The sequence below is a fragment of the Emydura macquarii genome, unplaced genomic scaffold (assembly GCF_026122565.2).
Source record: "Emydura macquarii macquarii isolate MOO-44397 ecotype Brisbane River unplaced genomic scaffold, CSIRO-AGI_Emac_v2 contig_18, whole genome shotgun sequence".
In the NCBI taxonomy this organism is placed as follows: domain Eukaryota; kingdom Metazoa; phylum Chordata; order Testudines; family Chelidae; genus Emydura; species Emydura macquarii.
In genome coordinates, this window is record NW_027130155.1 from 8,891,727 (window position 1) to 8,908,424 (window position 16,698).

Genomic DNA, 16,698 nt, shown 5'->3' on the forward strand with positions numbered 1-16,698 from the left:
GTTTTGGCTAAAATTCTGCATGTGGTGTTTTCCCTTCCTCTTGTGTAGTCCTCAATTTCCCAGATGAAGAAACCCTGTCAATTCAAATACTGCCCAAGTGCTGTTGTGTGATGCCCATTTGTGACCAAGCATAGTTGCCCACCCATAGTAGTGGGGAAAAGGATAACTGAGCTTCCCTGCCATGACAGAGAGAGCCCTTCCTTGCTCTCAGGGTGAGATGCTGCCAGTCCCGGAGAGAAGGGTTGAAACATGGACCTCATTAGGGAAGCAAACCCTTAACAGGAACTATTTGGGCAAAAGTAGGGAGCCTTGGTTACAGGGATGAGCATCTTATATTAGGACACTGGGCTAGGAAGACCTGTGCTGGCAGGACCAAGGGCTGGCTATCATAGAGTGAAGTCAGAAATTCTAGGCTGAGGATCTGGCCTCTGTTTTCAGGTTACTTTGGACTCACAAGACTATTAGTGTAGCGTCACTAGGGAAGCAGGGCTATTGGTGAGTTAACCCCTTTTAGTGAATCTAGAATAAAACCCAATGTTGACAATGCTGACATGCCTCATCATGTGAACTCCAGAGTCAAATGAACCTCAGCAACCCTTCTAGGGTTGCCAAACCACAAGAGGAAAATGCAATGTTCCTTGATCCCATTTGGAGCAGATGACAGCCTGCACTGCAGTGTCTATGCTCATGTCACTGCAGACAGCCAGGCCTCTGGATCAGAGCCTGAATGTTCCCTTAATCACTCCTCTGATGCTTCCTGTCAATCTGACATAAAGCTGGCCCAAGAGGCCTCTAAGATGAAATCTCATGAACAGAGTCAAGCTTTCCACCCTGCTCAGACGCATGTCCAGTGAGAGAAGCCCTGAGTCTTTTTCTAGACATCCTTAATGTGGCCAGCTGCACTGCAAGCTCCAATGAAACAGCCTGTGTGGAGGTATTGTTGCCCATGCTCTTTGCACTCCTCATTGTAGTGAGCCTGGGTGGTTATGCAGGGGGCAAACCCTTGCTTCCCTACAAGCATAAATTAAGGTCTGCATTGAGATGAGACAATTTGACTCTAAAGACATCTAAGCTGACTCCTGTTGTAAATGTTATTTGATTTAAAGGATTTCTCTATTACCCACTGCCCCCTGATCTCTTATGGAGTATTCTGCTATAAAACAAAGTGGTTTTATTGCCTTTTCTCCCTTCAGAATGGATAGTTCTATAATCCTTTTTCTTTCTCTTCCTCTCCCCTGCCCCTGAACTCTGTGTTTTCTACTTTTTACTGTTCAAGGAATCAGTCAGAAGCCCTTGGTATCAATATGGATTCATTGTAAAGGATCACATTCAACTTTGGGACTTCAGATTATGGGCGTTCACTTCTAGGGTTGCAGTAAGAACACACCTTGCATAGTCTCTCCCCAGCCACAATGCAGGGATCTGTTACAAATTATACCTTTAGGATCTGATCTTGACAGATGCAGATCCATGGGAGTTGAGTATGTCGAGCACCTTGCAAAATTAGGCCATTAGAGAATAAGAATTACAGGGAAGTAATTTCCTTTTGCCTATTTGTGAAAAGATTCATCAAGGACATTTATTCTCTCTCTCTTTTAGTAAAGGAATTATTTATAAATTAATGCACACCATCAATAATGCATTTTAGGACAGCGGTTGCCTCTTTTGTGGCATGGGTCCCATTATTAGCATCACATATTGCAGTCTTTTACCCTAAGATGAATTGCCACTATCAGTATAAACAATGGAGTAAAAGTCATTGAGACTTATTTCCTCAGGCCTGGCATCAGCTAACAAGCTGTCACTATTCCTGTGTGTTTCACAAATGGAGCAAAAGCAACTAAATTGGTAGATTTTAAAAATCTTATGACCCCTTATCAGAGTTTGGCACAGTTGGGGTTAGCTACCTGCTAAAAGACTTGATTCACATGGCTATCGCCTTTTTATTATCAAGTTTTTAATTTTTTTATAATACATGACATTTTCCAGTAATTTAATTTCTTCAGAAGGATAGTTCCTGTTGCATTGCATTGATGAACCAGTTTTCCATTGTCTCCCTAAATCTTTCACTTTTCACTTTAGTCCACAGTTCTATTTCAGTGATGGGGGTGCTGGTTTTCTCAGTTAGTTCTGCCTTTTTCAGCTTAAAAAAAGAATAGAGGAGAAGAATGGAAAAGTAGGTTAGTCACTACTGCCCCAAAAAGTAAAGCCACAGATACAAGCAAATGAAAGGAAGACTTTCCGATTCTCTCTACTCTGATACATCTAATCATTATCTCCTGTCCAGAATTCCAACCTTGTTCATTCTCAGTAAAACCAAGAAGTGTGCATTTAATTTAGCAGGAAAACTGTCTCACTGAGACAGACATTTACATTTTTGGCTCCAGAATCTGACGTTTTAATGAGAAAAGAACTAGTGAATATTTTTATCTTTGATGCATGCTGTGTAGGAGATAGCAGTCCAGAATCAAACTGAAAGATGTCAGAAGAAAATTGGACAATTCCACTAATAAGTCATTGAAAAAAATATATAATTGCCTAATTTATATCCCATACACAGTGGAGAAAGCGTTTTGCTGTCAGGCCGATCTCCTTTTTTAAAATCCAATTTTAATACTTCCTGTCAAAGAATTTCCCAACCTCACTTAACGTGCCCTTCCTAAGTGGAAAGTTCAATGTTTGCCTCTTTGGGTAATTCTTGCTTGTGTTTCCTATGTCGTTGCATTAATATGTCACCAAATCTTTTAAAAAAGACACATTACAATAACTTCCCCTCACGCTTTTTAATGTATCTTATGTTGTAACTGCCATGGCTGTTTTAGCAACCAATAAATTACCTGCTGCAAGCACTCCACCTCCCCTGGAAATAAGGTTCAGACAGTCTATGAAATTCCATTTTGAAGAATGGTGGTGGCACTTATGGGCTCAACCCAGAACCCACCCTCTGTATCAGATACTCTGTGGTTGATACTGGTCTCTCTTATTCTAGTTTTTCACTGGAATAGTTACACTGATTCACTGTATGTACTTCTGGTCTGAGATCAGAGGCAGGCCCTTTATATACTGTTGACCCAGTTTTCACATTGCCTCAAGAACTAGTAAATAGACACTTATCCCACCTATAATTAACAATTGCATTTGGCAGTCACAAATCAATTTTTACAACCAGGGTTGAATTGAATACAGACAAATTAAAAAAAAAAAAAAAAAACTGACCAGCATGATGACGACTCATGTAGTGGAAACTGAACAGGAAATTCATGTTTCCATTTTTATTGTTGACGCAGGGGCTAGTGGTATTTAGAAATAGTCCTGATTAATTATATTTTTTTTAATCTGGCTTTTCATTGTCTAAGCATGTATTTATCCATAACACTGTACAGGAGGACATTTTAATGCTCCTAATTAGCCTAGAGAATTAATACATTCCCATGTCAGTTTTAGGTAATGAAATACAGAGCAGCCTTCAAGCCCTAGAAAAGGCATTGGAGCCATTTGGGAGAATAAGGAGTCCTTAACATAAACTTGAAATGCCCAGCACTTTCATAGGCACTGCTCTCTAAAGACCCTTGTGCTATAGATCCAGCTGAGGGGATGATCCACAGTGCTGAGTTAAAAGAAAAGAAATATTACAAAAGCAAAGAAAAGGCAGTTAAAGCTCAGTGAAATTTTCCTGGTTTGCAGAAGTTTGTATTACTGCCAAAGAAACACAGTCAGGTGAATAGAATTCAAAAGCCAAGAGAATGTCTGTCTGCATTGCTGCATGGGAAAATAGGTTTTTCATTTTCTCTTTGGTGGCAGTTGTTCTTTGTGCCATAGTACATATTTTTTTCCCCTAACCCTTTCTTCTTTCTTCCATCAAAGGCACCTGGGTGCCATTCCTCAGATCTTCTCAGAAATGAAAAGAAAGAGAGACTTGCGAATACTGAAAACTGGTTTCATCTGGATGATATTTTTACATCCAGGAATCTAAAGAGGGTCAGAAAACTGAGGAAGGGCTAGTAAAAGAATCATATTATTTTATTTAGTCATTTGCCTTTTTATTTTTTTTCCCTTCAAATCACGTGTTTGTAATTATTTAAATATATCTTTTTTACTTTGTCCTTCCTTTTTTTGCATCCTCATTTTGATCCTAGAAAATGTTTCCTACTCTTCCTCAATGACCCTCCTGCTATTAAATTGTAGTAATACTCCAATTTCAAACATCTGAGAGACTTAGATAAGCATTCAATATCTCAAACATTAATCTAAGGCTTCTACAAACTAGCCAGTCCCAGCCCCAAGATCACCTGCAGCCTCCCTGTCTGGCCAAGTTTACAGCAGGGCATCCCTATTGCTTGCAGGTAGTTCAGGTTGTTCACCACTCATTTGCTCTCTGGCTTGGGTAACTGTGATCATATTAAGCCTGTCCTGAATTTTTTACTGCTTATGAAATAGTGGATTGTTTTACATTGGCACTATTGTTTTCCAAAGCCCCTTACAGTAAAGGGGCTGGCTACATTTGAAACCTCCCCAGACACAGACACACCACCTGCTTTTCAGGCATTTCACCATTCTTTCCTAGGCATTAGGGAGCTGTGCCACCGATTGACTCCACTGAGCCAAGCGTGTGAGCTCCTATGCCCATGTGGGTTCTCATTGAAGTGACTCCACCCACCAGGATCACTTTACATAAGCGTGGCCTACATCTGCTAGGCAGTTGTGTTTTCACTGTGGTGGGTCCCAGGATCACTCCTCCTTGGTCAGATGCAGCCTACATTTAACAGAAAGCTTCCCTTTTTCCAGAGGTGCTTTTGTACAGTCACCATTGGCCACTTATTTATCCCAGTTTTCCTTTTTACTCTGTGTGGGATCCTTTTAGTTTATTTTTATCTAACTTTAAGAGGATATTTTATTAATGAATTTTTCAATGTTTTCAATCGGAATACTGTGTTTACATTATGATCAGCAGCTCTAAGCACCATAGTGTGGAGCTGGGAAGGAAGAGGAGCTTTAAAAATAATTAATGTTACCGTACATGAATACCTTTATATTCCTGACAAGCCTGCTGCTCCTTCTCTCTCCTCATGACCTCCCACAGGCTCGGAAAACATAATTACTGCCACTCAGTTACAGTAACTGACTCGGTCATTCTGGGCGACACAGCTTTTTCCCACCAAAGCGATATTTTTAAATTGTATTTTGCTGTTTGCTTTGTAATAAGCAGTGTGCAACATGCAAGGCAAACAGATATGCAGAGGACAAAATGGCCTTCACATACTGCACTCCTTCAGCACCTAGTGCTCAAAAATGTATTTGGAGGAGAAAAAAAATACGTCACAGTTTCATTATTTTCCATACTTTTATTGTCTTATAATTGAGTAACAAACTGGATAAATGTCAGTCTGACCATGATCAGAGGTTGTTATACACAATTGTCACTCTATATTAAACTGTCCAAGTAGATGGCAATGAAATGTTTGGGGTAGAGGGAGGAGAGGATTTGCTAAGATTTCTATCAAAGCAAAATTCTAGCTTGTTTGAAAAACATTATTGTAAAACATACCTTAGCATTTCTCTGTTACAAAAAGCTTTTAACACAATCTAATTAGTTTTTGAGCAGGCTAATCCTGCCCTCTGACTACTGTAAGGTAAAAAATAGAAGCAGCTGACTCTGGCCTTCTTTGAATTTCAGGAATTGTTGCAGTCCTTTTTTGTGGAGTCACGCAGGCTCATTATACCTACAACAATCTGTCACCAGATTCCAGAGTGAGAACTAAACAGGTAGAGTACAAAAATAACTGACTTTGTCTCTTCTGCTGCTGTAATGAATATATTGAGGTATTGCCAGCATAGCTGGGTTTTCATTAATGCAAAGGAAAAGCCTTATGTCTTTATTACATGGAGAAGGATATTTGTAGAGATTTTGCCAGGAAAACATTAACTTCTAAGCAAAAAGTAATAATCTAGTCTTTGAGAGACCAGAAATATAAAATATCAATCTAGACGATTAAAGCTAAAGAGCTGGTAATAATTTACAGTGGTGTCCATGTAAAACTGCTGCAAAGCTTCGGAAATCCAAGAGCTGTAGTGAGTAAAGAAGGAACATTTTGAGAGACTGGGTCCATGTTGATGTTTTGCAAAGGTGTTTTTGGAGCTATCTGGGCCAGCCCTCAGTCTCCAGCGTTGGCAGATTTCTCTCTCCTCATGAAATTTGTGGCGTAGTAAAGAAGATAGTGGTGACTACAAGTTTCCTTTTAAGCAAACAGTTTGGGAGGCAAGACAAAATCAGTTTTCTGTTTGTTTTTAGTAAAATGTTTGAGTCTTTCAGTGGTAAGTATTTTGGAGAACTTGGAGCTGCTTTCAGGACTCAAGCCTTTGGGTCACGATTCACAAACACTTTGTAATACATAAAAGAACAAATGTTATAAACTGCCTAGTCACAGAACAGCAGCCACGCTCCTCAAGGAGGCACAGCAAATCTCAGTGCCTTTCAACCTTCAGTTCTTTCTCTCTGACAGTTTGACAGCAAGGAGCTTGCACATCTTCTAGGACTTGCTTCTGTACCATTTTGTTCTGGGGACGTGAATAGAATTTTATAATATGGATCTTTTGTATGCCTTTTTGTCTATGAAAACGTGTTTCATATTTAAAAATAAATGGCTTAGAAAGAAACCCATTCCCCTCCTGGTTCTTTCTTTCTTTCTTGTCTGGAACAGTATTCTTCATTTCAGCTTCCACAGAACTTGCCAGACAACTTACCTCTCTTCTTTCCAATCCTTCCTCAAATCACCCTTCTATGCAAAGCCTTTACTAAACAATCACTGCTAGATCCATTTCCAGCTCATACAAGCAGACCAGTGACTGTTTGTGTGTGTTCTGTTTTTGTCTTTGACTGAACTATATTGTAAATTAATTGGGGTAGGGACTCTGTTTCGTTTGTAAAACACCAAGTACATTTACACTTGATAAGTATTAATTACTTTTCTTGAGTTGCATTTTAAATGGTTTTTAAGGATGTCACTGGCTGATGGGAAACCTCTCGACAAGCTCCAAGTGCTGAGTCAGGTATGATTAGAAGATGACCTTCATGAATGGCCACAATGATGAATGTTTTAGGACTTGTCTTCACTTCAATGTTAGCTTGAGTTATCTACACGTGAGTTAACTCCTCTCAGGTTATTCTAGCTGGGCTGAGAGCAGTCACCCCACAAAATAGCACTTGAGCTGCACAGAGTGTTTGTATAGGCAGCACAGAGTGATTTTACAGCAACACGGAGTAGCTCTACCCCATGATCAACTCAAGCATCAGCAGCACTCAAGCTCTATCCCATATCCTCTGGCTGGCCAGCTAGCTCAAGTTTAAAGCACCTCTTAACTCTAAGCAAAAGACTTGTGTTTGAGCACAGGAGTGGGCTTAGAAGCAACACTGGAATTTTACCTCAAACTAACACTGCAGAAAAGACAAGCCCTGTGTGTGGCTGAAAGCTGGATACGTGAGCTCAGACTGCAAGTTGCAATGAATGATGTTACTTCAGATTGACAGCTCGCCAGTGGATGAACTCAGCTCCTTCTTAACCACGTCTGAAACCACCGATAAGTCTCATTCACATCCAAATATGAAAGGCCTTTTGAATACTTCAGTGTAGAGTGTAATTGGCCCACTGGGAGTCAGGCTCACTCTTCAAAATTCTTTACCTTGAAATGAATCTCTTCTGTACCAGAGACTGTGTGATCTGTTGCATATGTTTGTCAAAGGGGATGTATCAAGGCCTTAAGGGTGCTTCAGCTGTGGCCGCCTTGGGCCTAAGCTGCCAATAGCTCTTACATCCAATCACCCCAAATAACTGACAGCTGTGGAATAAATCTACCAACAAACAACCCACTCGCTCAGCAGCCTGCAGTACTCCTTCCCCATCTCTCTGCAGTTTGGCATCAGCACTGCTCACTAACAAGGCATTTCCCCCAGGCCTGCTGTGCTTGTTGCACTCCTGGTGTGCTGGGGAGACTCAGTCTCACCAGCAGCCTTCCTAATCATCTGTCAGTTGGGAATTATCATAGACATGCAAAAGGTATTTGGCGGGAAGAAAGAGGGGGGTTGGGAACTGGATGTGGTTCTGTTCTTACTACACATACGGTCCTGGAGAACCTAGGGCTGACCCTGTTAGAAAGCTTTTATGCAGTTCTCCTCTGGCCCAAGAATTGACTCTCAAGTTATAGCAGAAAGTTGTAACACTTATCAAGATGAAGGCAAAGCATCCAATTGCCCTGGACCCCACTTTAGATTTCTCAAAACTTCCTGCTACTCCACCTTCCTACATATCTATTGTTCAGGTCAATGATTCTGGCAGATATGATAAGAATCTTCTGAACTATTCTCCAGCAAACTACATTAGCAGTTTTGACAGTCCCTGCAGAGCTAAGTGGAGATACAGAGGCTTCTCTCAGTGTGGAGACCATTCAATCACAACTTAACTGGTTGCATTGGAGGAAGTTTCCTGCATCCCAGGTGTCTTTCTCCTTGATGCACATACTGTAGCTTCAGAGTTTATGTCAGTGACTTCAATGCTAAGAGAATCAACTCAGTTTTACTTGATGCATCAAAATGAAACTACAAAGGGAAGGGCCAAAGACAGGTTTCTTCTTACCTGGAGGAGTTTCCACACATTGTGTGCCTCTGGATAGGCTGAGGAAGTCATTAAGAACTCTCCCCCAAAGGATCTAAGTTTTAGCTCAAACCTCTGCTTTCCATTAAAGTGTTCTAAGGATAATATGATGGATAGTGATATGGGTATCTGATATCACTCTATCAGCCAGGTATAAGGATAAAGATCAATTTAATCAACCACTGGAAATAGGTCCACAACTTTTCTGCCCTTTTCCCCTATGTGTGATAGAATTCAGGCATCTGAAATGTTGACAGGCATGATCAGAGATGGGGGGAAGAATATTCTGTCCTCCTGACCCCATTATCCTCTCCTATATTTTTTTCTTCTCTCTTCTTTTCCTGTTCCCAACAATAAAAACAAATAATTTCCAAAGATATTTTGAGCCCTCATATTCCTGCCATCAGCACTTTGAGCAATGTCTTTGATGTTTTAATAATACTGGGGGTTGTCCTTCTTGCATTGCTCTACATCCCACCCTGTTCAGATGCTACAGATCTTCTGCTTGCAACTGTGGTGTTAGAGCAGAATGGACTGTGGTCCCAATAGCATCAATAGCAATCTGATGATGCAAGGTGCCTCTAAACATGTTAAAATATGCTATGGTGGAGTCTAGTTTGCAGAGCTTTTTCCCTGATTTCTATTTGCATCCAGTTCAAAATGTTAATTTTTGGGCTAGTATCTGCTGGTGTCTGGTCTCTGGAGAGTTACATTAAAGTTTGTTCAATCATGGCATGTCACTTAGCTGGCTTTAGATGTCTTCTACTTCAAAAGGTCTGTGCAGTTCAACCACATGGAATCTTTAATACTGTTACTAAACATTATTGTCTGTATGCTACATTATGCAATGAATCAAAATATGGATTATTGATTTTACTGTGGCTAAAACTAGCTACAACTGGGCTTCTGTACACAGCCATGGTTCCTTATGATGTCTCTGTTTAGGTGGGGAAAAGATTGTTTTGTAATTTTAATAGAATTTTGAATCACTTCACTCATGGTTTTTAATCCTGAAGTCCTTACTCAATTTTGATACCGTTGTTATTTTGGCATAATTATATATCAGTGATTTTCAACCTGTGGTCCGCAGACCTCTGAGGGTCCACAGACTATGGCCAAAGATTTTCAAAGGGGTCTGCACTTCCATTCAAAATTTTGTGGGGGTCCACAAATGAAAGAAATTTGAAAACCACCATTCTAGATGAAGCCAAATGGAGCTTTTCTAGAATAAAGACAGAGTAAAAACTGAGAAAGGAGTAAAGGATTTGGCCCAGAAATTATTACTGTAGTTCAGGGGATGAGCTGTAGTTTCATTGGAGGTTACTCAGTTTGGGGATGTTTGCTGTGTTATCCTCAACCTGCAGTCTGGATGCCTATTTTAAAATAATATTTTATGTATTATGATGATCTTAAAGTAATCTGAATATCTTATGCAAAATGTAGATTTTCCTGGGGCTTCTCATTTTCCAATAGTGATACTAGGGTGACCAGACAGCAAGTGTGAAAAATCGGGACGGGGGTGGGCAGTAATAGGTGCCTATATAAGATATAAAAGCCCCGAATATCGGGACTGTTCCTATAAAATTGGGACATCTGGTCACCTTAAGTGAGAATTTAACCAAACACTTGCCATTTAGAAAACAGGAAATTATCTGGACTAATACATTCAAATCTGGATGCCATGTTACCAGAAAATTTGAGAGTAGAACAATAATTATAGCTGGGCAGAGAAAGGTCATTCAAATTCACAGAGGATTTCAAAATTTGGTTTCATTCAGACTTGGAATAAAAACCACTAACTTTGGAATATTCCACAAAAGAGAATGGAGCCCCCACTCTGGAGCAATCCATCTGGTGGGCTGCTCTGGAGCTCCAGACCCCAGAAGCCCTGAGATTCCCAAGGATTTGGGCAAGTGAGCTGGCAGAAAACCAGGCAGGTTTCAGTCAGAACTCAGCCTGGGTTCCATCACAACTTAGTCACAATCATACAGTCTCTGCACAATGTTTTGTCAGAATTTTTCTTTAACAATAATCATTTGAGCATTGCAGAGGATGACTAAGGATGGTTTAAAAGAATAAATATATAGGCCCCAATCCTCAATGGGATAAAGCTCAGAACCCAGGTCTGTGCTAGCAGATCCCAATACAGGATCAAGGCCATATACTGTAGTTTGACTAAGAGATGACGAAAAGGGTTATGGTAACTCTTTATGAATACATGAAAAATAGAAACTTCTGGCTGAAAATTTTCCATTATAATATTTATTTTGATGGAAATGGGTTTTTGATAAAAACAGATTTCAGGTGTTTCAGCAAAACCTAAAAAATTCCAGTGAAAACAAAAAAAATTTTTTTTCATCTAAATTTTTCACAGGAGAAGGGGGAACCATTTCCTGACCTGTCCTCATAGAAATGCTATAAACAGAGAGGGAATCGTTCAGGGTGGCACAAGGGAGTATAGCTAGGAGTGATGAGTTGAAATTCAGAAATAGATAATTTAGTATAAATATCAAGAACATCTTTTGGACAGTGTCATGTATTAGAATAGTCCAAGAAAAGTGATGGACGCTTCATCCCTAAGCAAATCTAGAATGGACAAATTACAAGGTACATATTATAGGGAATAACCCATTGGTGTGAGAGGAACTGGATTATCTAATAGGTCTTTTCCATCTCTAATTTATATAATTCTATGATAAGTTGTTTTTGAAATGTTTAAGGGTATTCGCTAAAACTAGTCAGAAAATAGGGGAGGGTTTCCCCACTGGGAAAACTGACAAACATTAAATTTGTAAGATGAAACATGGAAGATGTAGAACAGCCGGAAAGCCCAACCCACAGAGAAAATGGGAGTATAAGGCATTCAGGACTACAACTTCCATTAGGCATCATGTTGAAAATACTTCTTCCTCCCTTTTTGGTGAGGGGAGGGAATGCGGCATAGGAATCCCTTGCTATGATGCATCATAGAAGATGTAGTCCGGCCAGAGAGACTGGCCCATAGAGGAGAATGGGAACATAAAGCAACCAAGGTTACAATACCCTGGTTATAATGTGGCACCATTTTAAATTGAAATATATTGGTTTTTGATATTTAAACAAAATCAAAATTTTCTGCAGAGAACACTTTAGCCAAAAAAAAATTTTTTTAGTCAAAAACCCAGTTTTCGATCAAACAGTTTTGATGGAAGATTTTCAACCAGACCAAAAAAAATTATTTTTAAAACTCTCAGAGTCTCAAACTCTCAGACAATAACCACACAATGGTGATTGAACCCAGTCCTAACTATGCAATTACCACTATTACATGTAATAGTAAAAATAATGTAATGTGAATGCAGGTACACCTCACTGGACATTCAAATGCAGGTTTCCTTGATATGCAGTCATGGAAATTGCATCTGCCATGGAGTTGCTTGAACAGTTTGTGCTCACTATCGCACACATAACCTTAAAACAAAGTACACAGTGTTTATTTTTACTTAACTCTGAACTGAAGTGCTATATAAATTACTAACATTTAATTAAAATATATGGTTTTTGTTTGCAGTAGATCTTTTACTCCCTCCCATTTATCAGAAACAAAAGATTAAATAAACCTTGCTTCCCCCTGAACACACCCACACATAAAGACGTCTTTGTTGCTTTCCAGAACTGAGATTTCTATGCCGCATGTCTCTTCTGTTTTCCACTTTCACCCTAAGCTCTTTATCCTTAGTTCCTCTTATGATATGGTTCAAAAATTGTTTCCAAATTCCTTCAAATTCTTCTAATTTATTTTCTAATCCAAAGATTACCCTTTCATATGCAGCTGTTTCTGCTGGATCTGCACTCCCTCTCTTTTTCTCTCACTTAGAGCCTTTTCTTGCAGTGAAACCTACTAAGCAATGCTCTCGTATGATTATGAGAATTCCATGACTTTAAATCATTTAAAATGAACTATGGTAGCTAAATCTGTTTCTAAAAAAGGGCTGTCTCCCTTTCCACCCCCCAATTTAAGCCAATCTTATTACTGACCAAAATCAAGCTTTCTGGTTCACTTAATTCACAGAGTTATTCTTAGGCAATCTTACTCCTTTGTTATAATATGACAGATTATTCACTGTTCTTACACTTCTGATAAAGGACTGGTTGAGCTGCAATACCCAGTAAAAAAGCAGTGAATTAAGGATGGCGTGGCAGTCTTAAATTTAAATTCTTTCATTTTTGTTCGTTTTAAATCACTATTAAAATTGTGGTAGCTGGGTTTTTTTTTTGTTTGTTTTTTTTGTTTTTTGTTTTTTTTTAAAGTCTGCTCTCCTTTCTGCTTTGCATGATATACATTATCATTGGCTTTTAAAATTCTCATGGCTTTGCAGTAATGTGTAGTATGCAACATAACAATAGAGGTATCACTCACCATTATGTGGAGCTATGCTGAAGGCAGAACAATCATCCCTTACTCTGACTAACAGGACACATAAGACAAATGGCTAGTGTAATTTTCCTCAGAGATAGATACACAGGCAAACACATCTTGGCTTCTTGAGTGAGAATTCCTCTGTCAAAAGCTTGTACCTTCTGGATGTTAGTTACACTGTTTCCTTTATTCTCATCTTTCTGGTCTACTCACCATTTAACTTTTATTAAAGGAGACATGGTTATGTTTCAGCCATCTGTTGAAATGTATACTAACATAGGCCTTGTTTTCAGAAACAAATATTGTTATTTTAAATACTGTCTTAAGAAAAATAAGATCCCAAAAGTATTGATTAACGTGGCTAAGGTTTGTTGTTGAATCCAATTATTCAAATACTCCTTTTAAAAAATATATAATTTCATTGTTTTCTAATGGATTTGATTTATTTTTAGTTTTTTACGAGAAAAATGTTTTAGGGTGGGATTTTTTCAAAAGTGCTCTTCACTGTCTTAACTCTGGTTGCACTGATTTTAGTCGTAACATTACCACTGACTTCAATAGGAGTTGGTCTAGGCCAATGCTCAGTGTTTTTGCATATCCCACCTTTAGGGCTCAATTTCTCTATTGCACCTATAGTGTGTGGGGGGAGAGCTGGCAGAGACCTAATCATGGCTCCCTGATTGTGCTCTGCCTGGTCCTGGAGTACGTTGCCCCCTGTACCTTTAACTTCCACTGCTGGTTGAAGAGATTCTGTCAACAAATTTTCAAGCATAGTGGAGCCTCACCCCACCCCTAAATTCTGGTGTCATGTGATCTAGATTCTGTTGCTAGTTTATGGTTTTTTTGTTTTAGTTTTTAAGTCTGTGGCTGAGCATGATGATGTTAAGCAGGGAGGAGATGAGTCAGGCTGTTGTGCTGAAAATGGTTTGAAGAGAGAGCCAACAGATCACCTCAGGAGGGAGACACATGGGAGGGAGATGACTTAGAATAACGTTTAAGTTTCCAGAGGAATTCAGGCCTGCCCAGTTTCTTGGTGGGGTGGCAATCAGTGGAGCTGATGTCATTTTCTATCTAACAGTCTAATATACACCAGCTGTTAACTGAAGGCCCAACGGTCACCCTATACTTCACAGAAAAGAGACTGGGGGCAGGGAGCTCATGCAATGCATATCCACAGAGTGGAGGACAAAGGAGCAGAGAATTTTGCTTCCTGACAGAATGAGGCACCATCAAGGGTTAAGTGCTGTTAAGAAACCCTGAAACACACCTACAGCAGGGGAGAAGGTGTAAGGAAGTTACTGGAAGGCACAGAGAGGAAAATGTAATTCAGTTTATAGGCCTTTTGTCTAATCTTTGTTTCTGCAGTCAGTTATGAAATGGTTATGTATAGCAAAGTTGTAAAGATTGCCCTCTGGAGCTAGATGTAATCACCTTTGTCAGATGCATTAGATAAATAGTTAATCATATATTTACATGGAGCCTGCTAGCAAACCCTGTTGGGAATGCCTACCAGTTACACAACATTTTTTGCCCTGAATGTTAAGCTACTGTATGTAAAAGATGTCATGTAAGCACTGAAGCTGCACTTTACCGCCAAGGTCTTACGGAAACTAGACTTTAGAGTAAAGAGAAAGAGCCCAGAGCTGCAAAGACCCATGTGTGAGTAACATTATTCATGTGAGTTGTCTAAATGTAGTCAAAGGGACTGCTCGTGTGAGGAAGGTTACACTGCAGGATCATGTCCAAAGAGAGCCCACACTGTTTATGAGTTTCCTCTTGCCCATTGTGAATTTAATCTATGGTCTGTAATGTAGACATGATTCTGTCTTATAGAATTTCAAATGTGCCATTGTCTTAACAAAGAGATGACTAGAGTATGGTAAATTTTTAAGCAAGACACCTTTAACTCATGTGCAGTACAGTTCCAAGTTGTAAGGATTTTAAGTTAAGTGAAAATCAGACTCGAGCCAGCTAATTTCCGTGTAATTGGTTGAGGTTGTGGCTGGTGCTGGGTTTTTCCCCCTTCCACAGTTTGGTATGAAATAGTGACTCAGAATGCTTATATTCATATTTATTTTAAGTTTAAAAATTCATTGAAACAGCATAAAAAGCACCATGGGAAACTTAATTTTTTGTCTGCAAAAACATGTTATTCAAACCACTATAATCCCTTGATGGAGTTGAGAAACAGCAAAATATCATCAGTAGGGCCCTTAGGCTTCATGCTATTCCATCTAGAATTACATATTTGCTTTTGGAGCAAATCTAAGTATAGCAGCAGCTTATCATTAACAAGTGAAGTATGATGCCAGTCATGTCCAGAGATACTGCAAGGAAAATTTGGTGAATCCAAAGTATGGTTATAGAATAGCATCAGAAACTAACATAAAAAAGAGCATGCAAAATCTTTGCAGAAATTAAAGACCCCAATTTATTCACAGGGGAGTGTAAAGCATGTTTAGCTCATTGTACACTCCCTGCAGCACCCTAATACCATGCTCCATCAGTCTGCTACATTTTGCTGCGTCTCAAGTATTGATGAAGATTTCTCAATTGGTCTTTACATTACAGAAGGCTAAAACATTTTCTGTGTGTACTGGTCAAGGCTGTTTTCAACCCAGATTCTGGATCACAGATAAAATCAGGAGCAGACCAAAAATTATAGGGTTCCCCAGCTAACATGCCTGTAACAAATTAAACGTTCCTAATTCGTTAACACAAGATAGTTGCCCACCTTATGGAGAGTATGAAGTTGCACCAGGGATATCCTCATAAAGCATTTGGTTACAACAGAACATTTATGAAATTCTCTGATGCACAACAGAAGGGAGCCTAGTGCTCCTGTGCAGGACAGTTGGGTTGTACAGAGAAGAGGGCTCTGACTCCATCTCATCCAGGGTGTCCAGCACTCATGCAGCACTAGGTGAGTGCAGCCCTGCACGCTGGAGAGTGCAGGAGCTGCAATTGTGACTAGATTTCTTGTATCCTGACCCTCAGCCCTTTACATTTGTACAAGAGCCTGGTACAATCTTGTATGGCATTTATAGGAGGGTAGACAGGCAAAGTATTTAGTGCCAGGCCCAATGTCTATGCTGTAGTGTGAAGATGTAAAGCACTGTATCCTTATTCATAATAATACATTTCTGGACAATGTTTGCTGACTTCTGTTGCATTACTGCATACTTTGGATCATTTACAGATAATTAGTTTACACTTCCACACAGAGTGACACACAGATGCCAGGATTTATTGACACATATGGTTCTGCTGTCTCTTTCAACAAAATACAGAGTATATTTAGACCCAGGGAAACTCTCCTTCCAATGATGTGCTCACCTGATTAGGAAAAGAGCATTCCACACAAAGCAAAAGGACCACATGTGTGATTCTTGGAAATGTCCAGCCTAATTGGCATCTGTTGTTGTGACTTGTCTCTAGAGCTTTGCTCAGGAGAGAGTGTTAGCTATTACAAGATCTAAGATGTTTCAATAGAAATAATTGAACAAATTGCCAGGCAAGGTTTAAATGAATCAATGGATTTTGTCTTCAAAACAAGAATATGACACATACCAGATTCTGGCTAGCCTCTGTGAGAGTACGGGTCAAGATGAGCGTACCCCCGCCCCCACTCCAGCACAAGAGCCAGTCATACTC

At 39.6% G+C, this 16,698-nt stretch overlaps 1 protein-coding gene and 1 long non-coding RNA gene across 2 annotated transcripts in view; one reads left to right on the forward strand and one right to left on the reverse strand.

The window, feature by feature from the left end:
• The window catches only part of SLC9A9 (solute carrier family 9 member A9), a 288,473-nt gene that overhangs the window by 138,297 nt on the left and 133,478 nt on the right, over positions 1–16,698 (forward strand). Inside the window, exon 9 of the mRNA XM_067556089.1 lies at positions 5,675–5,763. Coding sequence (XP_067412190.1) covers positions 5,675–5,763 — 89 coding nt within the window. The remainder of the gene's footprint in view (positions 1–5,674; positions 5,764–16,698) is intronic.
• LOC137158374 (uncharacterized) overlaps positions 2,006–16,698 on the reverse strand; it is a 174,251-nt gene continuing 159,558 nt past the window's right edge. The window contains exon 4 of the long non-coding RNA XR_010921411.1: positions 2,006–2,143. This is a non-coding gene — a long non-coding RNA (uncharacterized lncRNA). The remainder of the gene's footprint in view (positions 2,144–16,698) is intronic.